The sequence below is a fragment of the Protomyctophum parallelum genome, assembly GCF_964188405.1.
Source record: "Protomyctophum parallelum genome assembly, chromosome: 15".
NCBI classification, from domain to species: Eukaryota; Metazoa; Chordata; class Actinopteri; order Myctophiformes; family Myctophidae; genus Protomyctophum; species Protomyctophum parallelum.
Window position 1 is genome coordinate 15,729,857 of NC_139710.1, and position 27,619 is coordinate 15,757,475.

A 27,619-nucleotide genomic window follows, 5' to 3' on the forward strand; every position below is an offset into this window, starting at 1 on the left:
CCATGTGAATGTGATAGAGGGGTCAAAGTTGAACGAAAGTGCACTAGTATTTTAGAAATAGGTCAACAATACATTCGTTTTGTGGATTAATTTAATGAGTGACCCCAGTGCCCCCCACAAAATGACTGGAATATCCAAAACCAGAGCAGAACTCCCACCACGGGACTCGGGAAATCAATTAATACAGTTGCAACCACTATAGTAATGGCAACTATTTCATACAACTTAAGTTAAAAAAATATCCCTTTAATAGAGATGGTCTTTGTGCTAGTCTTTCTTGCCTTGTTGCTTAAATATATACTGTAGCCTATACAGTGTTTTTAGCTCAACACATGTGTGTCATGTGTTGTGAAATAAAAAAATCACACCCGTGTGAAGTCCAAAATGCCAATAATTACATTCAAAATCAATCATTGAAAAGTTACTGGCATTAATCTAAAACACATTTGAGATTTTCATTTCAAAATTCAAATGCAATCATAGCAGACCAACAAACATGCACATTTTTCTAAAATGTTATAGCTAAGTTTTGGTAGGCTATAAGTGTAGATGTGTGGTTGGTTGGTAGGCATTCTCGCAGGTATTCTATTCGCATAGTGCATATGGTCAAGTGATTAAATGAATAAACAAAGTATCAGATATTTTCGATCATTTATTTTGACAGGTTGGAACGACACAAAAATTACGTTCAAAGTCGTCAGACATTCACAAATATATTATCAATCTCATATTTACATTATAGTTCCATCAATAACTTGAACGTCAATGTAGGCACATAAATAACATGCAATTATTAACCACTTCTCTAAGAAATGCGCAGAAATCATCATCACATTATCAAATGTGAATGCTATTGGCAGTGTCTTTAACAGCGTGGGTAAGCCAGTCTGAAGTGTTCTGGTATTGAAGGAGCAGTGCTCAGCATTGACGGCGGACAGAATGGACTTCCAGAAGCCTGGAGAAGACTCGGAACCAAGCAGGCCGGGGGAGCCGCGAAGAGATGTTGACCATAGTTAAAAGACCTCTGCTGGGGATCCGAGTTATGTGGAATGGTGCGAACTGATTTGCTCATGATGCTGTCAATGCTGAAAGAGCACTTTGCCTGTGCCTTCGGTTCTGCGGGGGGTGCTGCTGTGCAAAGGGGCACAACAGCAAAGTCTCTGGAGTCACGGTCGGTCCCGTGGCTGTTGGGACCACCAGGGTAAGGTAGGTAGGAGGAAGGGAATGGCACGATGCCCTCTTGAAGTGGCATGTATCGAAGGGGTGCCGTCGGAGGTGCCTGGCCCTGGACACAATACGGCCTCCCGTATGATCGATAGCAATTAAAGTTCGGGTAAAACATAAGTCCGTCTTTGCTCAATTCGGGTTCGTTCCTCTTGAACCGCTTTCTGCGCCTGAGGAAGCTGCCGTTGTCAAACATGTCCTCCGAGGCAGGGTCGAGCGACCAGTAGTTCCCCTTCCCCGGGTTGCCAGGTGCCCTTGGAATTTTGATGAAACAGTCGTTGAGTGACAGGTTGTGTCTGATGGAGTTCTGCCACGCAGGGAACTTCTCCCTGTAGTAAGGGAACTTGTTGCTGATAAAATCACAGATGCCACTCAGCGTCAGTTTCTTCAGCGGATTCTGCAGGATCGCCATGGTGATGAGGGCGATGTATGAGTAGGGGGGCTTCACCGACGCGTCCTGGGGTCTCCTGGACAGTGGCGTGTCTGCGTAAAAGCTGTTCTCTTCGGAGGAGTCGAACTCGGAACAGTCCAGTTCAGCACCGGACTCGGCGGAGGAACCCGGGTCCGTGGCGCATTCTTTCCGATACAGCTGGCCGTTGGCAGGCTCGTCCTCTCCCATGATGTCAATATCGTCGTCCTCTGAAGACACGGTGGCATGGTGTGCAGTTTCATCACTGGAGAGCGTCATGACCAATTAAGCGTTGACTATTAATGGCGCGTAAAACTTCCAAGTTCCAAAGCTTGCTGTGCGTAAAAAGCTATATGCTATAAGCTCGCATAAATGTGCGTAAAAGCGCACGAAATCAAATGAAGGTACTACTGTCCCGTTCTCAGTTTCTCATTGCCTGGAGTTTGCAGAGGTCTGGCTTTATAGGGGTACAAGCTGTTGCCCTGCAGGCCATCCCCATTCACCCTCACAACCTATCAGAGGAGACTGTCGCCGCAGGGAGCTACAGCAGACAAACAACGTGCGCGCGGGGGGGGGGGGGGGGGGCTTCTGTAGGGGAATCCTCAAAATGCTAAATAGTCTATCTATGCAATCCCTTAAATTTACAGATCTCAGAATGGTATTAGGCTATATGCAGTGTTATATTCTAATGTTTAGGGCAGGCTATGTCCAAAGTTTTAACACTTACGCCTATTCCCAAATGTTAAATGTAGGAATAGGGCCTAGTAACAGAACTGAGTTGTATTGAGTTTGTGCTTGAAATGTACTGTAATTCTGCAAACTGTTAATAAATATTTCAATCAACCAATCAATCAAATAATAATAATAATAATAATAATACCAATAATATATATAGCCTAAATAAATGAAAGAAAAGAAGAAGAAAGAAAAACAACTATAATAATAATTCGTGGGGTAAACCAAGTAGGCCTACAAAAAACAACTGCAGATCTGCCCACATTATGCCGCTGCTTTGATAAACATTTCAACTTCAAGCATAATGTAGTAGGATGTGCTTTGAACATGGGAACATTTCCTGTTTTAGAAACCTGGGCTCAGCAGCACAGTAGCGCGGCTGGAGATGGGATGCGCTGGTAAGTTTTAACACCACACCTAACCCCTGATAAGAAACTGAGCGTTTCCCCCGAGGAACCCCGCGGTTTCGTTTAGTTTGCCACCTCTGGATGCCCGCAGGTGGCCTGACCATGAAAATGGCCGTGGCCGGTTCCCCGCGGCCTGGGGAGAAAAGGGGACTATAGCCGCCTTAACGAGGCGATCAGCATTAGAATCGAATAGGAAACGGCCCAGCTGCACAGTGCGCTCAGGGCTACGGGGATCAGCTCAGGTTTATGGCCAGGCTGAATGACCAAAGTGATCCTCAAAGCAAACGTTCCAACGCGAGAATACATAGATCGTCCATAGTCATTCATCTCCATTACAAATGACTACGATGGGAAAATCCCACCCATTTCCTCACCTGACTCATGTGTGCTAGTAAGCCTGAGTCGATTGACAAAACAGATGCATCAGTTTAAGATATAACAAACAAAAAACAACACAATTTTGTCGTGTAGATTGACAGTGTACCCAATAAATATAAAAACACATTAATCAATATACAATTCATACCTTGCTCATGTAACGGTAATGCTCCATATGTTACTAATGATCTCCATGAGCAATAAAATCTATAAGAAATGCCTTAAGAACAGTTTTAAGTTTCTTTTGAGATTCATTATTATAATGAACCTTGAATGAAACTTAGAACTGTTTCCAGCAAAGTGAGTTTCCAACACTTTCCAGTAAAGGTGCTATTGCTGGAGATGTGAATTTTGACAGAGAGGGGTATTGTCTTAAAAACAATAAAAACTAAGGTGTAAATGCACTTTAGGAAATGTAAGGTCTTTGTGAAGTACTATGGTGGTATTACTAGGTTAGATTAACACATAGCACAAAGCCATTCAATCTCCAATTGTCATGCTGATAGCCCAGAGTAGTCACCAACAACAGGTTATTTATATATATATAATCTGTTATGACAAAAAATAAAATAAGCATACCACAGAAAGATGCACAAACAATCAGTTCTAATAACTTAAACATACAAGGTGGTTTATTAAAGCCAAAAAACATTTGAAAATAAAACATTTGTGCCAAATTTGAAATGCAACTATATTGCAACAACATAGTCTCATCATCTCATTTTTCAAAAATAGCAGACCTACAAGTTCATAGCGCGCCATTCGGTAGCGCGCTATGAGCTTGTAGATCTGCAATTTTTCAATAGCTAAATTATAACATAATGTATGCAACACCAAAAGGGGTTCCCGCTCAAAATGGGTTAATACGGTGGATAGTGCTGTAAATCAAGACTAAAGGTCCTTGGACACATTTATTTTTCAGAATAACGGCAGAAAAAAAAATTGGAAAAACGCAGCAGTGTGCAGGGACCTTTATAGTCCGCACACAGTATAGCTATGGATTAGGGAGTTTGGCTCTGTGAAATTAGCTCAATCAAATACCGAATATCACTGATAAAAATATGTTCCCTGCATGGCCGAGAAGGTTTTATTATAAAATTATCATTAACAAACAGCCATAATACCGTTTTCAATATGCAAGTCTTGTATATGGACTGAGATTTTTTTTATTAGTTATCACACAATTATTCTACTACATAGTATCTCCATACTCTAGTCTAGTCTAAAAATCACCAAGCTTAACGGAGACGAAAAACTGGAGTAAAATCTGTCAAAACGGTCCCAGGTTTGTTGATGGTAGTTAAGTCCAGGATCAACTCTTGAGTTTACCATGAGAATCAGAGTGGGGAGGTTTCATCTAATCTCTGTTCTTTGCCTGTACCACGGTAGAGATAAACTGCTCCCGTAGAATGTCCCTGTCCAGGTTCTTACCTACAGAAGAGAAAGGGGACACAGTGTCGTGTAACACAAAACACCAGATGAGATGACAACACAGACAGTACATACAGCCTGTGTGAGGAATCATGTTTATACGTTTATTAACCATTTTGACCTGAGATCAGATTCTAAAAATGTCTTCTACATCCTGACAGTTTTCTCACCAAAAGGGGTTCCCGCCCAAAATGGTTTAAGAGAGAATCGTAAGGCAGCAAGCGCCAAACAGCATTATGGCTTTTGAATCAGTGCCGAATAACCGAGCTAAACTCTGGGAATTGATGCTATAAGTGGGGAAATGCAAATGTCATATATAACGAGCCAGCTTATTAATTAACCACTTATAACCCAATAGTCCCTATTCTGGGAATTTCATAATAGGCAGAACATTCCACAAACAGCAGATCTGCAAGCTCAGGTGGAAGAGAGGGGGAAAAGGAGGCGGCCAAGGATAGACCCCTGGGAGACCCAGGTCAACGATGTATACGGTTTAATTGGTTAATTGGAACAGCAGTAGATGTCCATTACATGGAGGGATGGAGAGCTTTCCACACTGTGAAAAGTTTATTTTGCATACATGCCAAATAATTGCGGGGTAGAAGTAGAAGTTGATGATGGTTGTGTATCTTTTACAAGTTTGTTTATTAACCTTTATTCTTTTAAAACTGGCAGAAATATAATTACACTTCAATGCTACATTGTACATGTCAGATTACAGAACAGCCAATAGAGGGTCGCAGTCCCGACCCCTTTCATGACCAAACGACAGGCCCAGGAAATAATTCCCCATGCATTTTCCCCATAGACATTTCAAAAAGTATTTATTTAAAGATCTGTAAGCCTTGAAAAAAGCCAACTCGGATCGTGACAAATCATGACAACAAAGACAATATTTTGGGCTGAACAAATAATTACAAAGAAGAAAAACAACAAAAAGTGTTTTTATTTTTCTAATTATTTGTTTGCCCCCAAAAATTGTGTTTGTTGTCATGATTTGTCACAATCCGAGTTGGCTTTGTTCGAGGCTTACAGATCTTTAAATATATGCTTTTTGAAATGGGAAAAATGCATGGGGAATTATTTCCTGGGCCTGTTGTCGTCATGAAAGGGGGCGGGACTGCGACACTGAGGTGTATCCAACAATCTCTAAAAGAAAAAAATAAATAGTCATAGTTGTATACCGAATATATGATGAGATGAGTCAGGATTAATGTGACAGAAGTGTGTTGGTACCTATAAAGACTAGTCGGTTGAGTCTTGGTTGCTCTCCCCAAATCTCTGGCGTTTCATCAAGCTCATACAACTCATGGACCCCCTGAAGCATTACCTGGTGGGCTTTACCTTCCACTGATAGTATACCCTGGGAACACGCACGCACGCACACCCACACACACACACACCCACACACCCACACACCCACACACACACACACACACACACACACACACACACACACACACATTAACCTACCGGAATTGAGCAGTTCAACCGATTAATGCAGATAATAAAGCAGTCGTTACTGGCCACTGCTGTCACAGTTCAATCCATTGTGCTCATCACAGCACTGGTCCTCAACATGGGGGCCAGGAATGCAGGGGGTCCCCAGGTAAATGATTGAACGTTAGGAACCAAATGGGCCCATATAGGTTTTAAACTCCGTTCAAAGTTAAATTAACAGAGGATTTTCCTGTGTCGAATGGAGTCCCAGATATAACAAGAAAAGATCAAAATTAGAGTATTGGGGTCCTTGAAATGAAGAAGGTTGATAATCAGAGTTCTACTGTACCTTTAACCGAATGATGTTCATGGGAAGTCCTGCTTTGTTCTTGAAAGTCTTCTCCCATAAGAGATTCTTAGAACAGTAGGAACACAGGAGTCAAAAGGACTATAACAATAGAACAAATCATTAACGAGTGTTCTGTCAAACAGTTCGCGAGTCCCAACAAATATGTAAAATGTACTTACATTCACTACCAAATAGTTTTCACCACAATTAAAATAACACACGTTATGAGTGCTTACATAGGTGTAGGCATTTAAACTCTGTTCTGATGAAAACACCAAACAAAACAACAGATCTACAAGCATTGTGAGCTTGTAGATTGGCGATTTACGCTACTTTTATAGAGCTTGAAAAATGGTCGCCCTACATAAGAGTCAAAAGGACTTTGGAAAAGAATAGAACAAATCAGTGATGACAGAGTGGAGAGATGTATAGTACCTGGATGAAAGTGTTCAAGACATCTTCTGAAACATCTCCAGCAACTTCAAATGTGGCTGTCAATATACTCTGAGGATCACACAAAACATAATGGGCCTCATTGTCGAGTGCTTTCTATGGAAGTCATTTTGTGCAATGAAAACAATTTAGCTGCATACAGTTCCCAGGTTGGGAACATTACAATTAGCAAATAATTCACAGTCTTGTTTAGTGTTTAATGTTACTTAGGAGAGTAATATGTTTACTTTACTTATTACTCATTAGAAAAACGTATCACTTGGAATCAAGAGTAATATAGTTACCGGTACATAATTTTCTTTATACTACTTTTCACCCGGGCCCCTTCCACCCACAAAAGAACACAATCTATTTAGCCAGCTCCTTTTACAACTGAATCCAATTCATTGGAATAAGAAGTCTACAATCAGCCAAACTGAACTCAACAAATCAACAATCTGAACTGCACACACATGGCTGTAGCATCTCAAAACAGACAGTATATATTGTATACATAAATAACAAACAATAAAATAAAGCAACAGACTCTGACCTTTTTGAGACAGACTGTTGATATTATATAATATTACATACCGGTATTACTCCCCCCCCCCCTCCCCACCCCCCCACCCGCAAAAAAAGGAATGTACAACAACACAATCTGTTTAGTCAGCTTCTTTTAGAGCTGAATCCAATTGTTTGAATACTAATATTAAGAAGAAGAGTCACCAATCAGCCAAAAAGGCTATAAAATAATAATGCACAATCTCTCTCTATCTTTTAAATTAAATGTTTTCAAACGGCAGCCAACAAAACAATAAAGTAATATGTGCTATTTTTGTAAATAGCAATAATATTACTGTTTTGGCAGAGTAATAACTTACTTTACTCATTACTGGGAAAAATAATAATATTACAGTAATATGTAACTAGTAACTCGTTACTGCCCAACACGTTATCATTTGTCAATGAGTTACATGCAGTCTCTGGAGAGGTGTGTCACTGTCTTTCAGACTACAGAAAATTGGGAGTGAGTCTGGAGTTCTGAGTGCAAAGGATCAGGGCTGCAACTATCATTTATCTTAGCGATTCATTTGTCCATTACTTTTTTGATTTATATGTATAATTTAATTGACACAAAAAAGTGATTTTTTAAAATTATAATCAATTAATCATTAGTCTGATTAATCCTCTATATTTATACTTTGTCGTACAACAGTGTCACACAAAAACAGCATATCTACAAGCTCACAAAATTGCATTGCGATGTGTTTTGTATGTTTGATAAACATACACATTTTTCCGCCAAAATCTATTATTTAAATCGATTTCTCTGTAATTTTGTATAATTGATTAAATCAATTAGTTTGATTAATTGTTGTAACCCTAATGGGAATTTTATTCCACAGGTTGGAACCCAGGAGGGAGAAGAGTCTAGGATATGTGGAGCGTTGTCCAGGGTGTTTTATGGTTGGATTGTGTCTTGAAGGTATGGGAGTGCCATACCTTTGGTTGCCTTGTTGTAGTACTAGACCAGCATCAGTGATTTCTAGCCAATGAAGTGAGCAGGAAAATATTTTGGGTGGTTGAAGTGTTGTTATCTGACAATTAGTTGACTTTTGGTGAAAATACCTGCATATATCGGTATCGGTTGATATCGGAATGGGAAATTAGAAGTTGGACAATATCGGAATATTGGCAAAAAAGTCAATATTGGACATACAGTAGTTGACGACTAGGCGAGCACCATAAACAAGATAAAGTGTTGACTATCTCATCATAAATGTGATGGCATTGATCATTGAATTTGATATAATCCAATCGGGATTAGTATAGGTTTACTGAAACATGGTTAAAAAAATAAAAACAGTTAAACGCGTCCAACGCCATTGATGAGTTTGTCAATGAATGTGTCAAAAACCACAGATCTACTCAGCACCTTAAAAACCAGCTTTGACACCCATCCTTATCTGCCTGCTTCACACACACACACACACACACACACACACACACACACACACACACACACACACACACACACACACACACACACACACACACACACACACACACACACACACACACACACACACACACACACACACACACACACACACACACACACACACACACACACACACACACACACACACACACACACACACACACACTTCCTTAAAACATTAAGGGCACTTTGCAGATATTTGGGGCTTTGTGTTGAAGTGTGAAGGTTACACGCTTCCTTTTTATTTGGTATAACAACAGAAAAGCAGCATTCTCATTTACATGAAAAGAGCAACGTGGGGAGGTGGGAAGGAGGGGAGGTAAGGGGGAATGAGGAAGCGTTAAACCCCATGCGGGAAAGGGGACCAGGAGAAAATGGATAACAATGCCTTATTTACCAACACACCCCTCTCAAACAGTTCACATGTCCCCTTATCCTGTGATAAAACTACAACTGTACAGCTGCTGTGGCTTACTTTAGTGTGATAAGTTAGCCACTATTAGTTAATGAAGGATGAATAAAGGCTTAATTCATGTGACTGTGTAATGACATTTTCTTCAAGTATTACACCAACTTATATACCATGAGGCTATGTAATGTAGATATATTTCTCATTGTACACTGTGGATTGTCATATACCACAGTCATATTTATATCATAATGTGGAGACAGAATGTTTAAGTAAACGTTGACTATATTTATACTGTAAATATTACTAATGCTGTTGATATACTGTTGGTGCACTTTGACTACTTAATTTGTACCTGCTCATAGATCATACAACATGCAAATCCTGGGCAGTCTTAAGTGCTGAGGGCTGAGGTCCCTGCACTTGAATCTCCTTTGGTACCTAACACCACGCCAAAATTCAAAAACTAGTCATCAAAAGCAGAATCTTTCCAAGTGCGACCCCAGCTACTCTCTTTTTCTGTATCTTAGATACAGAAGATTAGCTGTTGCTATGCACCAGCTAATGGGGATCCTAATAAAACTCTATAATACAACTCTATATCTGTCCTGTTTCATAATTAAAGTACTGCCATGACAACGGAATTACCCCTGTGGTCGTTACAGGCCAATCCATCCAACTAACTTCCCATGGTAGATCAACACTTCTAGTCATGTTCTGTTGTTAGCTACAACAACAGTACAGCGTGACACAATAGTTTAAGAGCAGCATTTATGACAGCTGAATTCAAATGACTGTAAACCACAAACGTCTAGCCAAAAGACTTGTTTGTCTAGCCAACGCAGTAAGCCAAGTGATGCCAAGAACAGAGAGTGATTCAATGTATATGACCCAGGTTGAACCCATTTGTCGTGTAACAAGACAACATCAAAAGCCTCAGGTCGATCTCAACACAAAAAACTAAAGGAGGGTGGGGAGGTTTCACTAGAGTGTCATGGCTCAAGGGAATGAAAGACACGATTTTAGCCTCAGGAGAAGGCATTATCTTCCTGTGTGGGCAAGGGAATTCTGAAATTAATCAAATCAGGAAAAACAGCTTATTAATTCAAAATATACTGAAGATACCTTGTCAAGATGTGGTCTTGTGTTCGTCACTATTAGTTGCATCTTCTCTGTTAAACTGAGGACAGAGAGGATTAAACGTTACACAATACTCTTTGCTCCATGTCACTCAAGAGGCTCACACTTGCACAAAAACTAATTTCACCCACTTCTTCACATGATGACATAACAATAAAACTGATATCCATGTTGCATTTACAGGCTTTGCTAATCTCATTCATCTACTGTGTAGAATGCATTAAAACTAGAAAAGTGCAATTCTGGGAAATTGCAAGTGTGGTTGCACGGATTCCTCGCGAGCCGCGAGGAAATGAATTCTGTCTTGAATTCTTCATGTATTCGTTCTTTTTCATGTGGGAATCCATTTGCACACTTGTAATTTCTGAGTCTATACTAGAAAGTTCTGCCCTTGATGAATTTTTGCCATTTATATTACATATTGTCCTGTAGGGACTTTAGGGGTTATAGAAAAGATTAAAAAAAAATTCCCATTGAACTCAATGAACAAAAAAGGTTTACTTCATCTGGCTTAAAAGTTCTCGGACCTAGAACAATGGGTGTTGCCTACAGCAACAATGCTAATGATTCAAATTAGCCTGTACGCATTTGTATGTATGCAGCAAACGCTAACTGGGATTGGGATGCTATGAAACCATTTTTATTGGCTTTGTTTGAGGTCTGTGTGAGTACACTGTCTGCATAGAAACTCTGTAATGCAATAAAACCTTTGACCATTCATGTTATGTTTGCAGCTTGTCTGTGTGCATTCCTCCATACATAATAGTTGGACGATGGAGTATCCTTATTATCTTTGTATATTTTTTGTGTCATGCACATTGTAATGGTATGTATGATGATGGCACTGTGGATGAAGACGATTCAGAAAATTAATAATTAAAACATAAAAAAATAAACCTACTACCACCCACACGCTGTAAGCAATGCAGCCCCACCCCTCCTTTTCGCTGACCTCACAAGGAGGCCAAACGTTATGTCCAGCAGCTTGAGTCCTATGTGCTGTTAGTACCACACAGGCAGAGCGGCGGGGGGCCGCTTCAAACAAGCAGTGTGGGTTCCCAGGAGGAGGGGCCTGGGCTCTGAAAAGCACGGGAGGCGGGGGGAGGAAGGGGGCTATCTGCGGGGACAAGGGAGCCTCCTCAGGAGCCAGTGGACACACACAGCTCTAATCCTCCACAGCTGGGCTCAGAGACACTGGCTGGGGGCGTGTGTAAAGAGAGCTTTAACACCACTGATGCTCCATTCATTAGACTGCAATTCTACAGGGGTTACAATATAGCGACCTCCCCTGTGCAGCATGACATGGGGACGTTCTATAGAGGAGTCCGTTAATTAAGAGAGTAACGTGGAGAACGACAGTATCAAAAGCCAGAGATCCCGCACTAACGGCGCAAAGAAGAGTGGTCATTAATGCTGGTGATTATCTTAAATAACATGTCAAGCGTTCTGCGTTGAGAGGCTGCCAGTATAACATGTCAAGCGTTCTGCGTTGAGAGGCTACCAGTAGACTTTATACATTTATTTATCAAAATACTGACTCAAGAGATTGTATTATTTATTATTATTAAATTAAGTATCCTTGGGAACCAACGACTCCCAGGCCATGTAGCCCATATATCCCCAGGACATGACGCTAATATGTCACAGGGTCTGATTACCCCCAATCCAACCCTTGATGCCGAGTGCCAAGCAGGGAGGCATTGGGTACCATTTTTATAGTCTTTGGGATGACTCAGACAGGGATTGAACCACCGACCTCGCAATCTCAGGACAGACACTCCACAAGGCCATTGAGCTGGTTGTTTACTTAGGCAAAGCCTTTTTTAGGGTAATTGATTGAAATCTATTGTTGTTGCCACTGTAAGGTCAGGACTGATTTGGTTCTCGCCCATTCTTTCATGACCCCCCCCCCCCCCCAACCCCCACCGCGGCGATGAACGCTTGTGAGGGATGACATGTTGATGATGCGCAATGCTACAATAGCAGGTTTGTGCAAGCAACATGTTTGTACAAACAGAAATACATTCAAGGACTTGAGGATAAATATTGAAGAAAATCAGGGAGGTGTTAAAGGCACAACGGTGGGTGGACTTCACTTGTCCTGCCATGTCAGCTGTGCCTTTTACACCAGTGATTCTCAAACCTTTTTGTCTCAGGTCACCCATGGCTGTAAACAATTTCATCCATGGCACCCCGGAATGACATAGTTTTATTTTTTCAGATTATGGTACGGAAATATGCAAATATTTCCCCCTAAGATACAGTATGTCACAAGGAAAGTATGAGAGATGAGTTTCCATTTAGGACAGATTGAAAATAACTTTATACTAGATGTTTAACCAACAAAGAACAGAACCCCAGCCAGCATTGCTAGTTTGTAGATCTGCTGTTTTTTGGTCAAAGAGATTTGGTGTAGATCGAAAAGGAACGTTGGATAAAGTATTGAGGATCCCTGAACCTGTGTCACGGCAGCCACTTTGAGAAACCCTGTTTTACACAGATGTCGACTCAGCTCTGGGACTCACTTCGCTGCCAGCTCAAAGGCGGCACGAACATTACCCACATTCCGTCTTCCGTCTGATTTGCAGCTCTGATGAACTAGAACAGGAGATGATGGTGAATTTAATGTGACTTCAGACCAAACAAACTTGTTCAGACTAGTCAAAGACTACTTAAAACTGCCAGATTGCAACAGACTGGCATTTTGTTTTATCAGCACGAAATCAGTCTGACGACAAAACATTATTTTCTCCCATGCAAATTGCAGAAAGCAGCCAGCAGTGCTGGTTTGCAGTGTTACCAGGTCTGCTTATTATAAGCGACTTTGGGCTGGTTTTCTTGTAACATAGCTTCCTATTCATAGTTGCCTGTTGCTTTATAGTTTGGGCTTATTTCTGAAGTGTAGTTTCTTATTTGGGCTTGCTTTCATGATTCTTTTTAAAAATAGCTAGGAGATTCTCACCAAAACAAGTTGGAGTTTATCTGGAGTTGATTGATTGGTATTATATATATTAATTGAGAGTTTAATTGAGAGTTCACACCAGGGCTGACTACACCATGACGAGCAGACTAGAAGCCCACTCTACAGTGGAGTAATTTACCCCCCCCCCCCCCCCCCTCATCACTACAACATGGATACCGTCGCTCCCGACATCGGCAACCGACCGGACATGTTCGGTTCTTCATCAACGGGTTCTGACGCGTCGATAAGGCAATATGGACGGCAAGCGACGGGAGCTTGCCATCGGGAGTCTCCTGCCGACGGTGGTTTCAAACTGGCCGACAGCTGACCGTCAGTGCTATGTGGAGGTAGCTTTAGATTGTATGAGAGAGGTCTCAACATTTCTTCTATAGTCTCTAGAGTCTAGACCATCGTATGGCTGGTTAAAATGTGAGAGTTTTGCCTGTCTATTTTCACTTTCCCATTGTAAGCCGCAAGCTTCTCTGGAAAACTGGCTAATTGGAATAGACTGGATTCCTGACATTTCAACCATGTAGCTCAAAGTAAAACCGATGCAATCAAACTACTTCATCTATATAAAATAAAGGTTGGAGTTGGCCTTGTCTGTGAAAAACGATATATATATATATATTGTTATTTGAGTCACACTGTACATAAGACACTCACTTTGCACCATTCTTATTGTCAAAGGCATGCAGATCTAGAACTTCAGATAGGTCCACCCTGTGGAGAAACGGTCAAAGGTTAATTTACAAAACATGATGAGTAACAATAAATTTGGGACTTAGCACTTGTCAAAAATTAACACAAGCGCATATGAACCTATATGAATTAATGTAAATCTATTGGACTTCTGGAAAATGTAATTGGTCCGTTAAAAGAAACCACCAACCGCTGACTGAAATCAGAGCTACGTACATGAACGTTTTTCTAATTAACCCCTCGTTGCACTGCATCTTTCATCTGTTTCACCCTGCTCTGAACTTTCCCAATGGGGCAGAGGAGAGCAGCAACACACCCAAGCCTTTGATACATACCGAGAGCCGTGTTTGTGTTCAGCAGATGCTACCAAGACTTCATAACACACAACATTCTAACACAAGAGCACACCTAGTAGGCTAGTACATACCATAATGCAGAAATATACAATGAATTAGGCTGCAAGCTAAAAGGTGGACTAGTAGAAAGTAAAGCATTCTGGGGAACTAGAGACACCACAGCATGGTGTGTTGTGTTAGCGTTAGCTCAGTATGTAAGGGCAGTTAGGTGGTGTCTCTCATGCAAGGTCATGCCTAAAAAAAAGATCAGAGCTAAAGCAGCACACGGCAGGGTGGCCATCTGTTACACGGAACAAAGACAGGAACTTATCTAGAGAAAATACATATCTTACCATATCAATATGTTTTGTTGGTGAAAATATGAGCTTACCTTGATTTCTGGGTTTCTAGAATCTTAGCGATGCCATTTATAGACCTGGAGTGACAGAACCAAATGTTCTCTTTTAGTATATTTAGATAACAAACGGAGGCTGAACCCTAACCCCACATTCCATCTCCTGCCTTTAAAGATTTTAATGTCTTACTTCAATGTGATCATATGAAACTGGAGTTTAAAAAGCATTGTCGTAATTGAGTAAGCCTGAAAGCCATGCAGTATTTATTAAGTATGTGATGTTGACCTGACAGTGTCTTTGAGCTGAGCCAGCTCATCTTCATTCACCAGATCTGTCTTGTTGATGATGGTTAGGTCAGCCACAGCAATCTGTCTGAAATGACAGCACATTCAACATTCTGATTATTTTGTGGTATTCAAAATACAGTGACAGAAAAACAGTTGACTTGAGATCCTATCAAAATAGAATGAAAATAAAAGAAATGTGCCAACCAAGGGCATACATATGTTATTCTTCTTTGTACCCAAGATGTGATCACTGGTCAATGCCAGAATTCTAATGCACCACAAAACAAACATTTCACCACCCTTTGGGCCCAACCTCAAAGTGTGTATGTGTGTTGTATACAGGTGGGCTAGCAGAGTGCAATACATGCTAATGTCATATGGCAAACTGTTTAGTTTAGAAGTGAAAACACAAATAAAGGCACAAAGTGCAAAAGGTCATGTGACAGGCATTTCATGCCAGTGGGAAAGGGCTTTAATTGGTCCTTAATCATCCTGGTATTTGCTCAGCAACAACACCAAGCAGCTGCTGGAAACAAAATGGCACAGTAGAGGGCAGACAAACAGACAGAAAGCCATGCAGGGAAGACGCAAGGGGGCATGGGGCGTAGATCATACTAGACAGACAGACAGAATACCTGGCTGCTTCATTGACCAGTCCTTCTGGTTTTTCTTCGGTTAGATGCTACAGGGAGAGGAGAGAGTGGATCTGAGTTCCATGAAGTCAAAACGGCCAGGACTTGACATTGGAGACCGTTTTGAGCGGACCCTGTGGGGCCTTCATCCAACAAAACCCAACTTCTATGCTTTTTTGCCTCTACCTGCTATAAGCAATAATATGTCAAAATTTGAATGACCTTTCGTTTTTTTTGTGGATATTCAGACAGCCAGCAATGAGTAAAACGCTCCCCCAAAGAATGTAGCCTCTGTGACACATCTAGGGGCCACAATCTGCATTCAAAGATGTTCCTAGAAGCTTTGCCTTTGTTAGAAAAAAACCCGGTCGTAATGACTTACCAATCAGGAAGTAAGTACACAGGCAAATCGACCAAGATGGGTCGACCAAGATGACCCCTAGATGTGTCACAGAGACTAAAATGTTTTGGGGAGCGTTTTACCCATTGCTGGCTGTCTGAATACAAAAAATGTAAAGGTAGTTAAAAATGTGACGTATTATTGCTTATAGCAGCTTTAAGTCTACACAAAAATGTCAAGAGATAAATGGATAAAAGACATTTTTACAACAGATAGGGTTATGTTGAGTCTCAGGAGTATAAGTGACTCACCAAACATTTGAATCCCCCTCTCCACCCACACCCACACAATAATACAAAATATAATCTTTTCCATTTTGTTTGTCTCATCTCCCGTGAGCACTGAGCAGTGTTTGCCTGCCAGTTAAATATGTAATAACAGATAGAGGAGTTTTTACCCCAGATCCTGATCCCTAAACATCAATCTGTCACCCAATGCATCTCTGCTGCTTCCTCCTCCATGTAAATGGAAAAGAACTAAAAGACTGCTTTCTTTTTTGCTCCTTCTACAGTCAAACCTGTGAACTCTGAGACAAAAGGCCTCGTATTGAGTTTGAGGCCAAGGGCTCAAGTGCTCTTTAACCCTATATTCATAGTTGACTGGAGTCCCCCAGGGCTCCTTACTAGAATCCCTCCTTTTTCCCTTCTATGCTAAATATCTTAGCGGAAAATAGCGGAAAATCTACAGGCTCACAAAGCGCCACTGTCGCCACATGATGTAGAGCAGCTATCTTTGCCAAATGTTGGCCCCCAGAATAGGGGTTCATATGGTTAAATCTATTGAGTCAGACAGAAGAGGGGAAGGGTGAGTGAGTGGCTGTGACAGCCATATTACAATGGTCACATCTCAGATATCAATTACTCCTTCACTAGGTATCATCCTAAATTGCTCTCTATCGTTCTTTTAACTTTTTTACTCGCTCCATCTCTTTCTCTCTCTCTCCATTAGTGATGCACTGAATATTCAGCCGCAGAAAATATTCGGCAGAAAATGTCTTTTTCGGCCTATTTGGTTTCGGCCCGAATAGGCAGAAAATATATCACTGAATAGTGTATACAAGTAATGCATTCAAAAGAGCTGAAAAAATGTTTTATGGACCCATAATAGTGATTATTATTTAAGTTAAGTTTTGCCATAACCATTTATTTGACCATAAATCAGGTAGCTTTAAGGTACAGCCATGACAGCAATGGTAGGAAAAAAAGATATATAGTATTAATCATATTCGGTATTCGGCCGACTGTTTCCTATAGTCGGTATTCGGTTTTGGTTTTGGCCAAGCATTTCCCTTTCGGTGCATCCCTACTCTCCATCTCTCTGAGGAGGACAGAGGCAGAAATGTGTCGCCTTACCAAGCATTGACACCTTCAAATTAGTAGCCTATTACCCAGGTGTCACTTGCCCTGTTTCTCTTAACTATTTCTGCACTGAGGATGGCTGGGTGTGCACATAATATTATCTTGCACTCTGGGCGGGGGTTAGTTCACACCAGCAGTACAATGAGTTCAGCAGCCTGCCCTACAGTTGCTTCAACTTGGCAGTTACAAGTGATATTAGAAAACATTAAGACAGCTTTAAACTAAAGCAATGTTGACCTTTGGTGGAACACACACACTGGAACAGCCAGGAGGACAATTAATGGCTTTTCCACTTACAATAGTACAACAACATTTGATCTCCAGTACCTGCGTAAGACAAGCACTGCTGCATCCATAAGTGAACAAAATAGTTGGTAAAATTATATACCAGAAACTTAACCCTAGCCTTACATGCGGGCAAAATGTTCTACTTTGCTAGTATAAAACATAGCATATCTGGACTTATAATATCATACACACAATCTAAAGTTCTACCCAAGTTCAACATCACCTTTAAGACTCATTATCATACCTGCATTCCATACTTGGCATCAATGACAGAAACAATGCCTATGAACAGAAGAATAAGTGAATACATGTTATTATTAGTGACAAGAGCGTTCAGGGCACTTACAGAACCTGTACTTTGTTATGAACTCCAACAGCCTTTTGGACTTTGGTTTGTCGAAGCAACTTTCTCCAAGTTATTTTAGCAAATTCCACTTTGGGACTGCAGGTCTGAAACATCAGCATAATGCAGGGGTACCCAAACATTTCTCATACAGTCTCATACTTGCTGTTGATTCTTCATACTCCTCTCATAGACACACAAACACGTTAAAAAAATAACTACACCAACAAGATGCTACTGCAAACATCTTACCATCCAAATAGATGTCACTGCCTAGTTCAGCGTCAACCCAAAACATGGAGGCCACAGCACCTGCAAAAGGCAATGAAGACATACGCACTGACATGTAGTGTGGATTTGTTTTTGGGTGTCGTTTAAAAAAATAATATGGAATGTTCCCATAAAAGTGTTACTTATTAAGTATCAACACTATTATTATGTGTAATCAATCACAACAACACATTTGCGGAGCATATTAGGTGAAGTAACTCAGATACATTCAACCACCACTTTCCTAAGAGGAAATGGGAAAGACATCAGGTTTGGTGTGAAATATTTGAAAATGCCAAAAACCTTTCTGTGCGTCAGCTAAGAACCATACACAGGTTACAGATCTCACCTAGCCTTCGAGTCCAAGAGAAGAAGCAGCCTCTCCATTTTTACCAATGCACCACGGTAGTCACCACTTACCAAACCAGTTAAATTATCTATCTACATATCACCTCTATCTTAAGCCATTTTGACCTGAGATCAGATTCTAAAAATCTAAATCCTGAGTTTTCTGAAAAAGCTGTTTCTATGTCAGTCGTTCTTCGATTTCTCAAAAATAGCAGATCTACAAGCTCGCTATGAGCTTGTAGATCTGCTATTTTTCAATAGCTAAAGCACCAAAAGGGGATGTGACCATTGTAATATGGCTGTCACAGCCACTCACTCACCCTTCCCCTCTTCTGTCTGACTCAATAGATTTTACCATATGAACCCCTATTCTGGGGTTCCCGCCCAAAATTGGTTAAGTGTAAGATTGAAGAGGGATACTATATTCACTGTACATGGTCATAAGATTGAGCGATATTGTTTGGGTGTTATTAACAAGTTACATAAATGTCCGTTTAATCATTTAATATATGCTGCGAGGAAAAATATTCTGTTGTCTTGGATTAATGAGGAATTAATGAGGATTTAAAGGAATGATTTTGTATATGATAAACATTATATTATCATCATATATTATCAACATAATTGCAATATCCTCATGGCCCACTGCTCTAAACCAAACTCACCCTTACGTTTTGGCATTCACACTCTGCGTCTCCCACTAGCAGGGGTCACAAATATTGTATGCATGTATTCTACTTGAAACTCCTTGGAACAGATAAAACTAATATCAGAATCTTTCAATTGTTTTTCTCCCACTGGTACATTTGGTTTGTTTCCATTTTCCTGTGGAAGAGGTTATTCCAAGACCCTATGTCACCACACCAGCCCCAGCTTGTTCACATAATGCACTTTTGTCAAACCGTCAAGCGAGAATAAAAAAGGTATTGTAAATATTTGATAGGCAAGTAATGAAAACACAGTTTCTGAGTGGCATCTCTCACATAACTCATCTGGTCCTATCCTGAATTGGAAGGGCAAGCCCCCTGGGAGCACTATGATCGACAAGACTGTCTGAGCCAATGACAGCCCTGTCCTTGCCAATAACGAGCCTGTCTCAGCCAATGACATGACAGAAAAGTGAACCAAGTCCCAGTCTGAACGTGTTCTGTTGCTTCCTGTCTATGCCGCCAAGTGGTGCGTGACTGCCCGTGCCACAGGTTCCTGACATCTGTCACTTGGCGATGCGCCCCAATCGTCACAGGGCGTGTTCCCTATTATTGATTCAGTCCTGGGAGACAAAATGGCTTGATAGTTTTTCTGACTGCTCTGATGAAAATAAGCTGCTGGGATATTCCCTTAACCTGGCCTTGTCACCGCAACACAGATCTGGATCTAGAGAGTTAAGAGTTAGCTAGTTTTGTGAAGTCTAATTACAAAGCACAAGTAACAACATACTCACTAGTGAGTCCTTGTCTAGCAGCCAATATTTGTTGGGCATTTGTTTGTTCTGATTAATGTAAAGTGGCAGCACTGACCAGGAGTAGAGGGTCAAGGGTCAAGTCAAATAATCCTTTACTTTAATTAGATATAATGGCAATTTAGAGTTAGACATTGGACAACGATTGTACTAAGGAATGGAAATGTACTCCCCGTCTTCCTCCTTCTCTAAAATGGTGCATTTTAAAAGCACCTCACACACACACACACACACACACACACACACACACAAGTTAGGGAATAATTAGGTAACAATTTGAACTTTTACACATATCTTTCACCCAGGTATGCATAGAAAATACTGCAGCATTGATTTGTATTTTATCCAAAGTTATTTGTTTTGTACTTTCACTACATGTGAATTACCTGGATCAGCTAGACCGGTGGTTTCCAACAGGATGTAGTCAAATTTACCTTTCTTCTCCATTAAGTTCTCTATGGCTTTAAGACCATTGTCCCTAAGAGGAAATAGAAACAACCATAAGTTATAATAAATAGATTGAGTTGGACGGTTGACCATTGGATCATTCATGAGACACGTACATATATTATGCTGTACGTAGTATACTATACAACACATGTCACGTGTCATTTATGAAGTACAATGCAGTGGCGCCATCGGAACAACAAAAAGTACGGGGACATTATTATTTGAGGTGGGGGGGAAGCATGCAGGCAGCCAATATACACCAACGATTGCGCAAAAAATGGGAACCGCGCTAGAGAGACTACCAGCGCCGGTCGGAAAAAATAAATAAATAGACCAGTCATTCCCCAATACAGACAGACATTCAGACCCTTCTGACCCCCCCTCCAGCACCTATGGTACGATTTAGATAAGCTTTATATTAAGGTTTAAGTCACTGTTTTCTCACAAGAACGTCTTATTTTAATTCAAAGAACTGTACACAACACATTTTAGGCTACCGTGTTCATACATACAGTAGGTGAAATGCTGACAATCTGTAATTGTGAATTACATATTTAGCCTCTTAGACATTCAACTTCAACTGAGATATACTACTACAGTACTGTGGTGACTCCATCCTATTTATTGCACATTCAAATATCTGTATCTAGGCCAGTAGGCCTACAGTTAGGCTAATGACAAGTTAATATGCAAATAAAAATTAAATATATGGTAGGCTATTTCCTATAATATCAAAGCAGCTTATATGAACAGTGCATTCTCGATATGTGCCGGCGGTGTATCGATTATTTCCCGCGTGAGGAAGTATCCACAAATATTGCAATATCAATATTTCAGCACACCCCTACTACATGGTCTATTACAGGCTACACTGTGTAACCTACGGTACTTGCTTAAAGCCACAAATCAGAACTAATCTTAATGAATAAAATGTTATTCTAATCAATCTGTATGATAGAGTATGTTATCCAATGTACAGTATCTATACATCTGAAGTGTTTTAGACCCCGGTGTCAAATAGGACACCTTCCGGTACTGCTTGACAACTAGTATTGCCTGAAGTTTATAGCAAAATAATTACCCTAACCAAGCATTCATGCCTTATTGGCAGAGCAGTACACATTATTGTTATCTTTTAAAAAAATAATCTAAACCTATTGTTCTGATATGAGGAGATCAATAATCTAGTGTGACTCTGTGTCTTCTGTGTATTTCTCTGTGAAATGTTGACATTAAATAATGGCTATAAACTGGCCATGACCGTGATGACACATACTTGACCGAGCAGCAGAGGCAGCCATTTCTGAGTTCTAACCACTCCTCATACAACTCTCCAGACTGGCTCACTGCCAGGGACTTCTCCAGGGCACTACCTGTAGGCAGTGGACAATCATATATTTTAAGCATATCAGTGCACCACTCAGATAGGCTAGCTAGATGTACATAATGTTTTTGTCACAACTTTTACAAGATCAACCAACATACAACAGGCAATACAAATGAGTAAAAATCCTGTGTGAAGTGAGTGGTGCAACTCCGCGTGGGGGTCGCCGGGGGGAGGGGGGGAACGCACAGGAACGCACCCAGGGTGCCGGCCCGGTTCTGGCGAGCCGCCCCGCGTCCGAAACGGTAGAGAAATGACAGTTACCGTGTGGGGGTCCCCAGAATATCCAGACCCCCGGGAACATGCCCAGGGGGCCGGGCCGGTTCCGGCGAGCCGCCCCGCGTCCGAAACGGTTGAGAAATGACAGAGTTACTGTGTGGGGGTCCCTCTACTGTACCCTCTACTGTACTGTACTGTTACTGTACTGGTACACCTGAAATCATCATATATACAGTTAATATGTGCGTGTGTGTTAGGTTGCGCACAGGTGGTGAAAAACAACCATGCTGTTTTCGTGCTCAGACGCACCCACCCAGCCACCCAGCAACCCACCCACACACATAGCTCCGTAAGGGAGTGGTTGAACCACAAACAATAAGTAATACGTAAAAAAAACAGGCTGATAAAAAAGTTGAAACCCTGATAATGTCATTGTAATCCAAATCGTTTCTAGTTATTTTTCAAATGAGAAAGGTTTCAAGTTCAGGCAACCCAGTCAACATAGGTCATCTCAGGCGTGTCTGAATCGGAGAGAAGTCTTTCAACAAACAGCAAGATAAAGATACTATAGCAGGGAATCAGGGATTGACCCCCAATAGAATGTTCATTTGGACAAATGGACAGCTGTCCAGCAGTAGCCTACTTCAAATAATGTGGGACATTTCTCTGGGTCCATTTTCTATTTGATGTTCTCGATTAAAGTGTTCAGCATTAGTGCCGATTACAAAACCTTAAAGAGCTTTTGCTGGCTGCCTGGCATGTTTTCTGGTGTAGGTTTAGTAGGCTGCTCTCTGGACAAACGTTTTTTTCCCTCTGCGGCAGCACTATGAGAGCTTTATCGGTTTAGGGAAGTTTAGGCCAGGACCTCCCTGTAAATCTGCCCACCAAAAGACATGAATGCCTATGAGATGTTGGCACTTTGGTTTCCATGTAAAGTGTTGGTTTGCTGCTCTCTAGTGGAAAGCTGTGGAAAAACTACAAGGACCATGACAAATCTCCTGGTTTGTGTAACATTAAAACATGCACTATTTGGAAATGGTCATGGAGTAGAGGAAGATGGCACAATGCTGTCATATAATCTATAAAACAACAAAAACATAGACCTTACCTTCTCCAAATTCATTGAGTATCACAGCAATTCGCTTGTTGTGGTTCTCTGTTAATATGTAGTTTAACAGTGTAGTCTTCCCTGCCCCTAAAAAATAAATAAACATTTAAGAAGATATTTTTTGCAAATGTAAATTTGACTGAATTTGAGAAAGACAGGAACATAAAAATCACACCCGTGTGAAGTGAGGGGCATCATCGTACATCATCATAGACCATCTCATTCCGGCCTATCAGAATTTGCGTCCTAACCTTCGTCTTCAATGTTTGTGTTACGCAATGTTTGTCTTTACACGAAAACTCAAACTTGTCCATTCATTGTCAATGATATTTAATGTTTGTGTAGGACAAAGTTTGTGTTTGCACACTAAAAGCTGGACATAGGAGGGTCTAGCGCCCCTCAATAAAACATACACCAAGCAGAAAATAACAGTATATAAATGACATAATACAACTTAAGGCAGAGGACAATAACTAGAAACTAGACATAACTAGACGAATAAAATGAATGTAAATTAAAAAAAAATCACACTTGTTTGAAGTGAGGGCGAGGGGCGCTCTTATCATACATCATCACGTTCCGGCCAATCACTTTTGGCGTCCTCACTTTTCTCTGGCCATTCACTTTTGCCCTCTCTTTTTTTTATCCTCAATTCCGTGGTTCACACACACAGAAAGCTGGCTATAGGAGCCAGATTTATGTGTCTGCAGGTGTCTCAGCCAATCAAATCATCGCTATGGGGTACACAGCACACATTGACATTGCTCCGCCAACCAAATCATCGGTATGGGGTAGGGTACACACAAACCCACAAAGATGGGCATAGGAGTGGCTAGAAGAATCTGTGTTTTAAGTGGGACCAGGGGCCTGTTTCACGAAACTTGGATTAGAGATTAAGCCGGGATTTAACACATATCCTGGCTTAATATATCCTGGATCAGCGATTAACCGGTTTCATGAAAGCTGGTTAATCTTGCCAGATTAATTTAACAAGTTAACCTGGATATGTTGAGGCTTGATTCGGTTTCATGAAAGTGATGCTACATTAGTTACCATGGAAACTAATGCTTTGGACTTAGCCTGCTCCGGACCAGGCTAACAGCCAGGTTTAACCTAATCCTGATGTCTTTACTGTTCATTAAACACCCAATGCATTCTCGATGGCAATAGCACAAACTTTGGCATGCTACTAGTCCTACATACTTACACCTAGAAACCCCATTCAAACCTATTTAGGTTCATCTTACGGTGGACATGTTTGCCTGAAAAGGAATCTTTGAAATGTTTCATAGTTTTAGAAATATAGTGCTTTCAAATTTGAGACATTCATAGTCAGATAGTGGCATGTCAAAAAATCACTTTCACCTAGAACTTTTTACTTTGAAATGTTTTGTAGTTTCTGAGTTATTTAATTTAAGCAGTCAAACTGATCACAAACCAATGATATTTTCCAGACTTATTCAATTATTATGGGTTTATGTTACCTTATTTGTATCGGTCTGCATTAAAGGACTAATTTAAGCACTATATAAAATCAAATAACCAAAATATATAGGCTGCACAACATCATGACAGCTTGTCAGCTGCTTTTGGTGAATGTTCCCCAGAATAGGTTTGATGTCGTGCAAGTGCACGGTTAAGAAGAATTATTATATTATATTATATTATATTATATTATATATATTTTTTTTGTAAAAGTGAAAACCACTAAATATTACCATTACTCATTGTTTTACAACATATGACCATTGTAACGTTTCACCCACTATTGAACCCATGACCCACAGTTCACCAGTCTGGCCCCTGTCTGGACAACAACCCCCTTCCCCAAAGGTAGCTCCCTCAGAGGAGGGAGTTATGGCCAAATATCACAATGCGACAATATCATTATGCTTACAATATTAATAATTCTGTTTTAAGTTAATAGTAGTGGTAAAATGTAAACTATATTTTTGGGGTAGTTAATCATTCAGTCTATCCACTATTGAGAGTATGTTCTCTCTTTAATTACAGCAGCAGTATTTATTTTAGAAGCTTAAGTCCTTGTATCAGTAAGTCTTGAATAGATTAGTAAAGATACTGAGATATAGTAATGCAACTATTAAGGATGCAAACTGCCATAATACCCCATGAAGAAGAAGGATCAGTAAATCTGTGTTCTACAGAATGCGTCTAGAGACAAAAAGTCAGGCTATCTATTCAGCCAGGCTTGCTGATCCCGGCTCGCCAAATCCGCCAATTCTGAGCCTCGCTTGGCTTTAGTGGAACGGAATAAACCAGGCTGTAAAGACCAGGATTGAAAAAGCCTGGTTTGGCCTAAATCCTGGATTAGTTAATCCAAGTTTCGTGAAACAGGCCCCAAGTGTGTGCAAGCATGTATGTGTGCATATGTGTGTATACATATGGAAGGGAGCTAAGCAATGGATTTGTTATTAACCCATTACAACCGAGAAAGCATCACTTTGTGCCCTGCTGCGAGCTTGTATTTTGAACATTTAAAAAGAACCAGGGGTCACTGGTTCAAACAATTTCCAGATGGTCAAATACAACTACGGTTTTAGAAGGCACTTGTATAATTCGCCTCAGGTCTTAATTGGTTAAGGCAAGGGCCATGAATGTAATGAAGAAATCCTATCCTGCCCACTGCCTAGCAGACACAACGATACCACCATAGCAAGCAGATTAGGCCAGTCTGTGATTGTGATTTATGGCTGACATTTTTTGTAGAATGAGCAGTTTCCTACCCAAGAATAGTGTGGTCTGAACTCTGAACCCATTCAATAGAGGGAATTGGGGGAAGGACTTCCTGACCAACAATTATCTGGATTCAATCATGAGCTGTTGTCAAGAAAACCTATATTTTGGAGCAATACCCTGATTGGAAATGGGTTAATTAATGTGCCTTATCAAGGCATTTACAGCACCCAGTGTCACTCTTAAGCTTCAGCCTACTATTTGTATTGACCTAGTATTATCACGTTATTTATTACGTATAATCATGTTGACACAGTCATTTTCTGTAAATGTCATTCAAATATTTGTATGATATCCCATAGACTTTTCTAAGAACATGCAGATCAACATACCAGTAGTGTTGTAGTAGTAATAGCCATTGTTGTTCTATCTAGTAGCCATTTTTTCAGACATTAATTCAAGAGTACACACCTCAGTGTTGGTCCATCTACTTGTAACAAAGCATCTGAGCATGTAAAAATGGAACCAAATGGATCTGTACACTGAGTTAAATTACACTAGTGGGGACTTTACAGTATTGCTGGTTTAAGGCAGTGTTATTTTTTTCAGAATATTTGTATTTAGTCTTAGTCTTTTGAATAACATACCATTTCGTTTTTGTCTAATTTAGTCTTAGTCAACAAAATTAACACTGGTTTAAAGATTGGTCCATGGCTTGAACTCTGGCCAACTCTGTTTCCTACCAAGGTATCCAGTAATGATGGTGACAGGTATCTGCTCAGTAGCGATGGGCACCAGCTCTGGGCAGTCATCCTCCTCCTCCATCACCACGCCATCCATGCTAGATGGACACACATTAACACAACATCAACCAATTCTGTAATAGGATTTGAATGACACCATGGTAATAGCTATTAGCTATAGCTAGTTCGACATAGTAGCAACTACTCTGGTAGCAATAGAAAGCAGAACAGCTTTCACATGTGCACAATTCAGACTTGCATTAACGAAACGGGTATGACAACACGTTTAAGCGATTAATAATTTAATAATTTACGAGGGCTTTCAATCGTTTACCCGATTCAATGGCAGCGAATGCAGAAGAATCAGAGATAATCCAGTGGTACTTAAAATAATGCACTATGCATCAAATTTGGACACTGTGCAGCACTGCCCACAGCTCCGTGTAAATCAGGAAGTGGCAACAATGGTTCCGCCTATTGCATGGGGCAGAGAATAGCTGCAGCACGTGCCACGTGCTAATGCTGTGCAGTACATTTCGAGTGTTGTCGACTTGAAGACAATACAACACTTTTCGTATAAATTAATGGCCAATGCATTCTATCAAAACTAACTTTGTAGATGTAGCATAGCGTCGTTCGTATGTGGTTCGTGTTCGTCAGAGTGCTATGTTCGTCCTCCTCTCCCAGTTGCACACAGACAGTGTAATGTACAATCAAGAACGACAGAGGGCGAAAGAAGCCAGTTTAGGTCTCGCTGTGTGCACCTGCAAATCAACCAGCTCACAACAATGCCACGCAGTTTGTACAAGTTTAGATGACTCGCTATATTGAGATATGAGTCTCTATATCTCAGGGTTAGGGTTTTGACATCTCGAATTATAATAGATAGATGTCACATTACGTGTGTAATAATCAATACGAA

General features: G+C 40.6%; 2 protein-coding genes across 2 annotated transcripts; both read right to left on the minus strand.

The window, feature by feature from the left end:
* Window positions 1–865: 865 nt before the first annotated feature.
* Window positions 866–1,912, minus strand: foxd5 (forkhead box D5; the record flags this gene model as incomplete). Its single annotated transcript, XM_083784383.1, has 1 exon — window positions 866–1,912. One exon carries the CDS (start codon window positions 1,910–1,912, stop codon window positions 866–868), a length of 1,047 nt encoding a protein of 348 aa, XP_083640509.1.
* A 1,857-nt stretch (window positions 1,913–3,769) lies between these two features.
* cbwd (COBW domain containing) lies at window positions 3,770–27,309 on the minus strand. Its single transcript, XM_083783225.1, has 16 exons — window positions 27,032–27,309; window positions 26,698–26,795; window positions 23,261–23,347; window positions 21,826–21,922; window positions 20,486–20,577; window positions 18,275–18,334; window positions 17,924–17,961; window positions 15,637–15,683; window positions 15,000–15,086; window positions 14,750–14,794; window positions 13,988–14,044; window positions 10,345–10,399; window positions 6,809–6,877; window positions 6,374–6,439; window positions 5,821–5,947; window positions 3,770–4,584 (listed from the first exon to the last, which is right to left on the minus strand). The coding sequence occupies exons 2-16, from the start codon at window positions 26,792–26,794 to the stop codon at window positions 4,511–4,513; spliced, it is 1,098 nt and encodes a 365-aa protein (XP_083639351.1). The 5' UTR covers window position 26,795; window positions 27,032–27,309; the 3' UTR covers window positions 3,770–4,510.
* Between the last annotated feature and the right edge of the window lie 310 nt (window positions 27,310–27,619).

Coding starts and splice junctions, on each gene's coding strand:
- cbwd (XM_083783225.1), bottom strand. CDS start 26,794: ATGGATGGCGTGGTGATGGAGGAGGAGGATGACTGCCCAGAGCTGGTG. Junction 17,962..18,274: donor CAGTGACATCTATTTGGATG/GTAAGATGTTTG, acceptor TTCTGTTCATAG/GCATTGTTTCTGTCATTGAT. Junction 6,878..10,344: donor CAAGACCACATCTTGACAAG/GTATCTTCAGTA, acceptor TGTGATCCTCAG/AGTATATTGACAGCCACATT.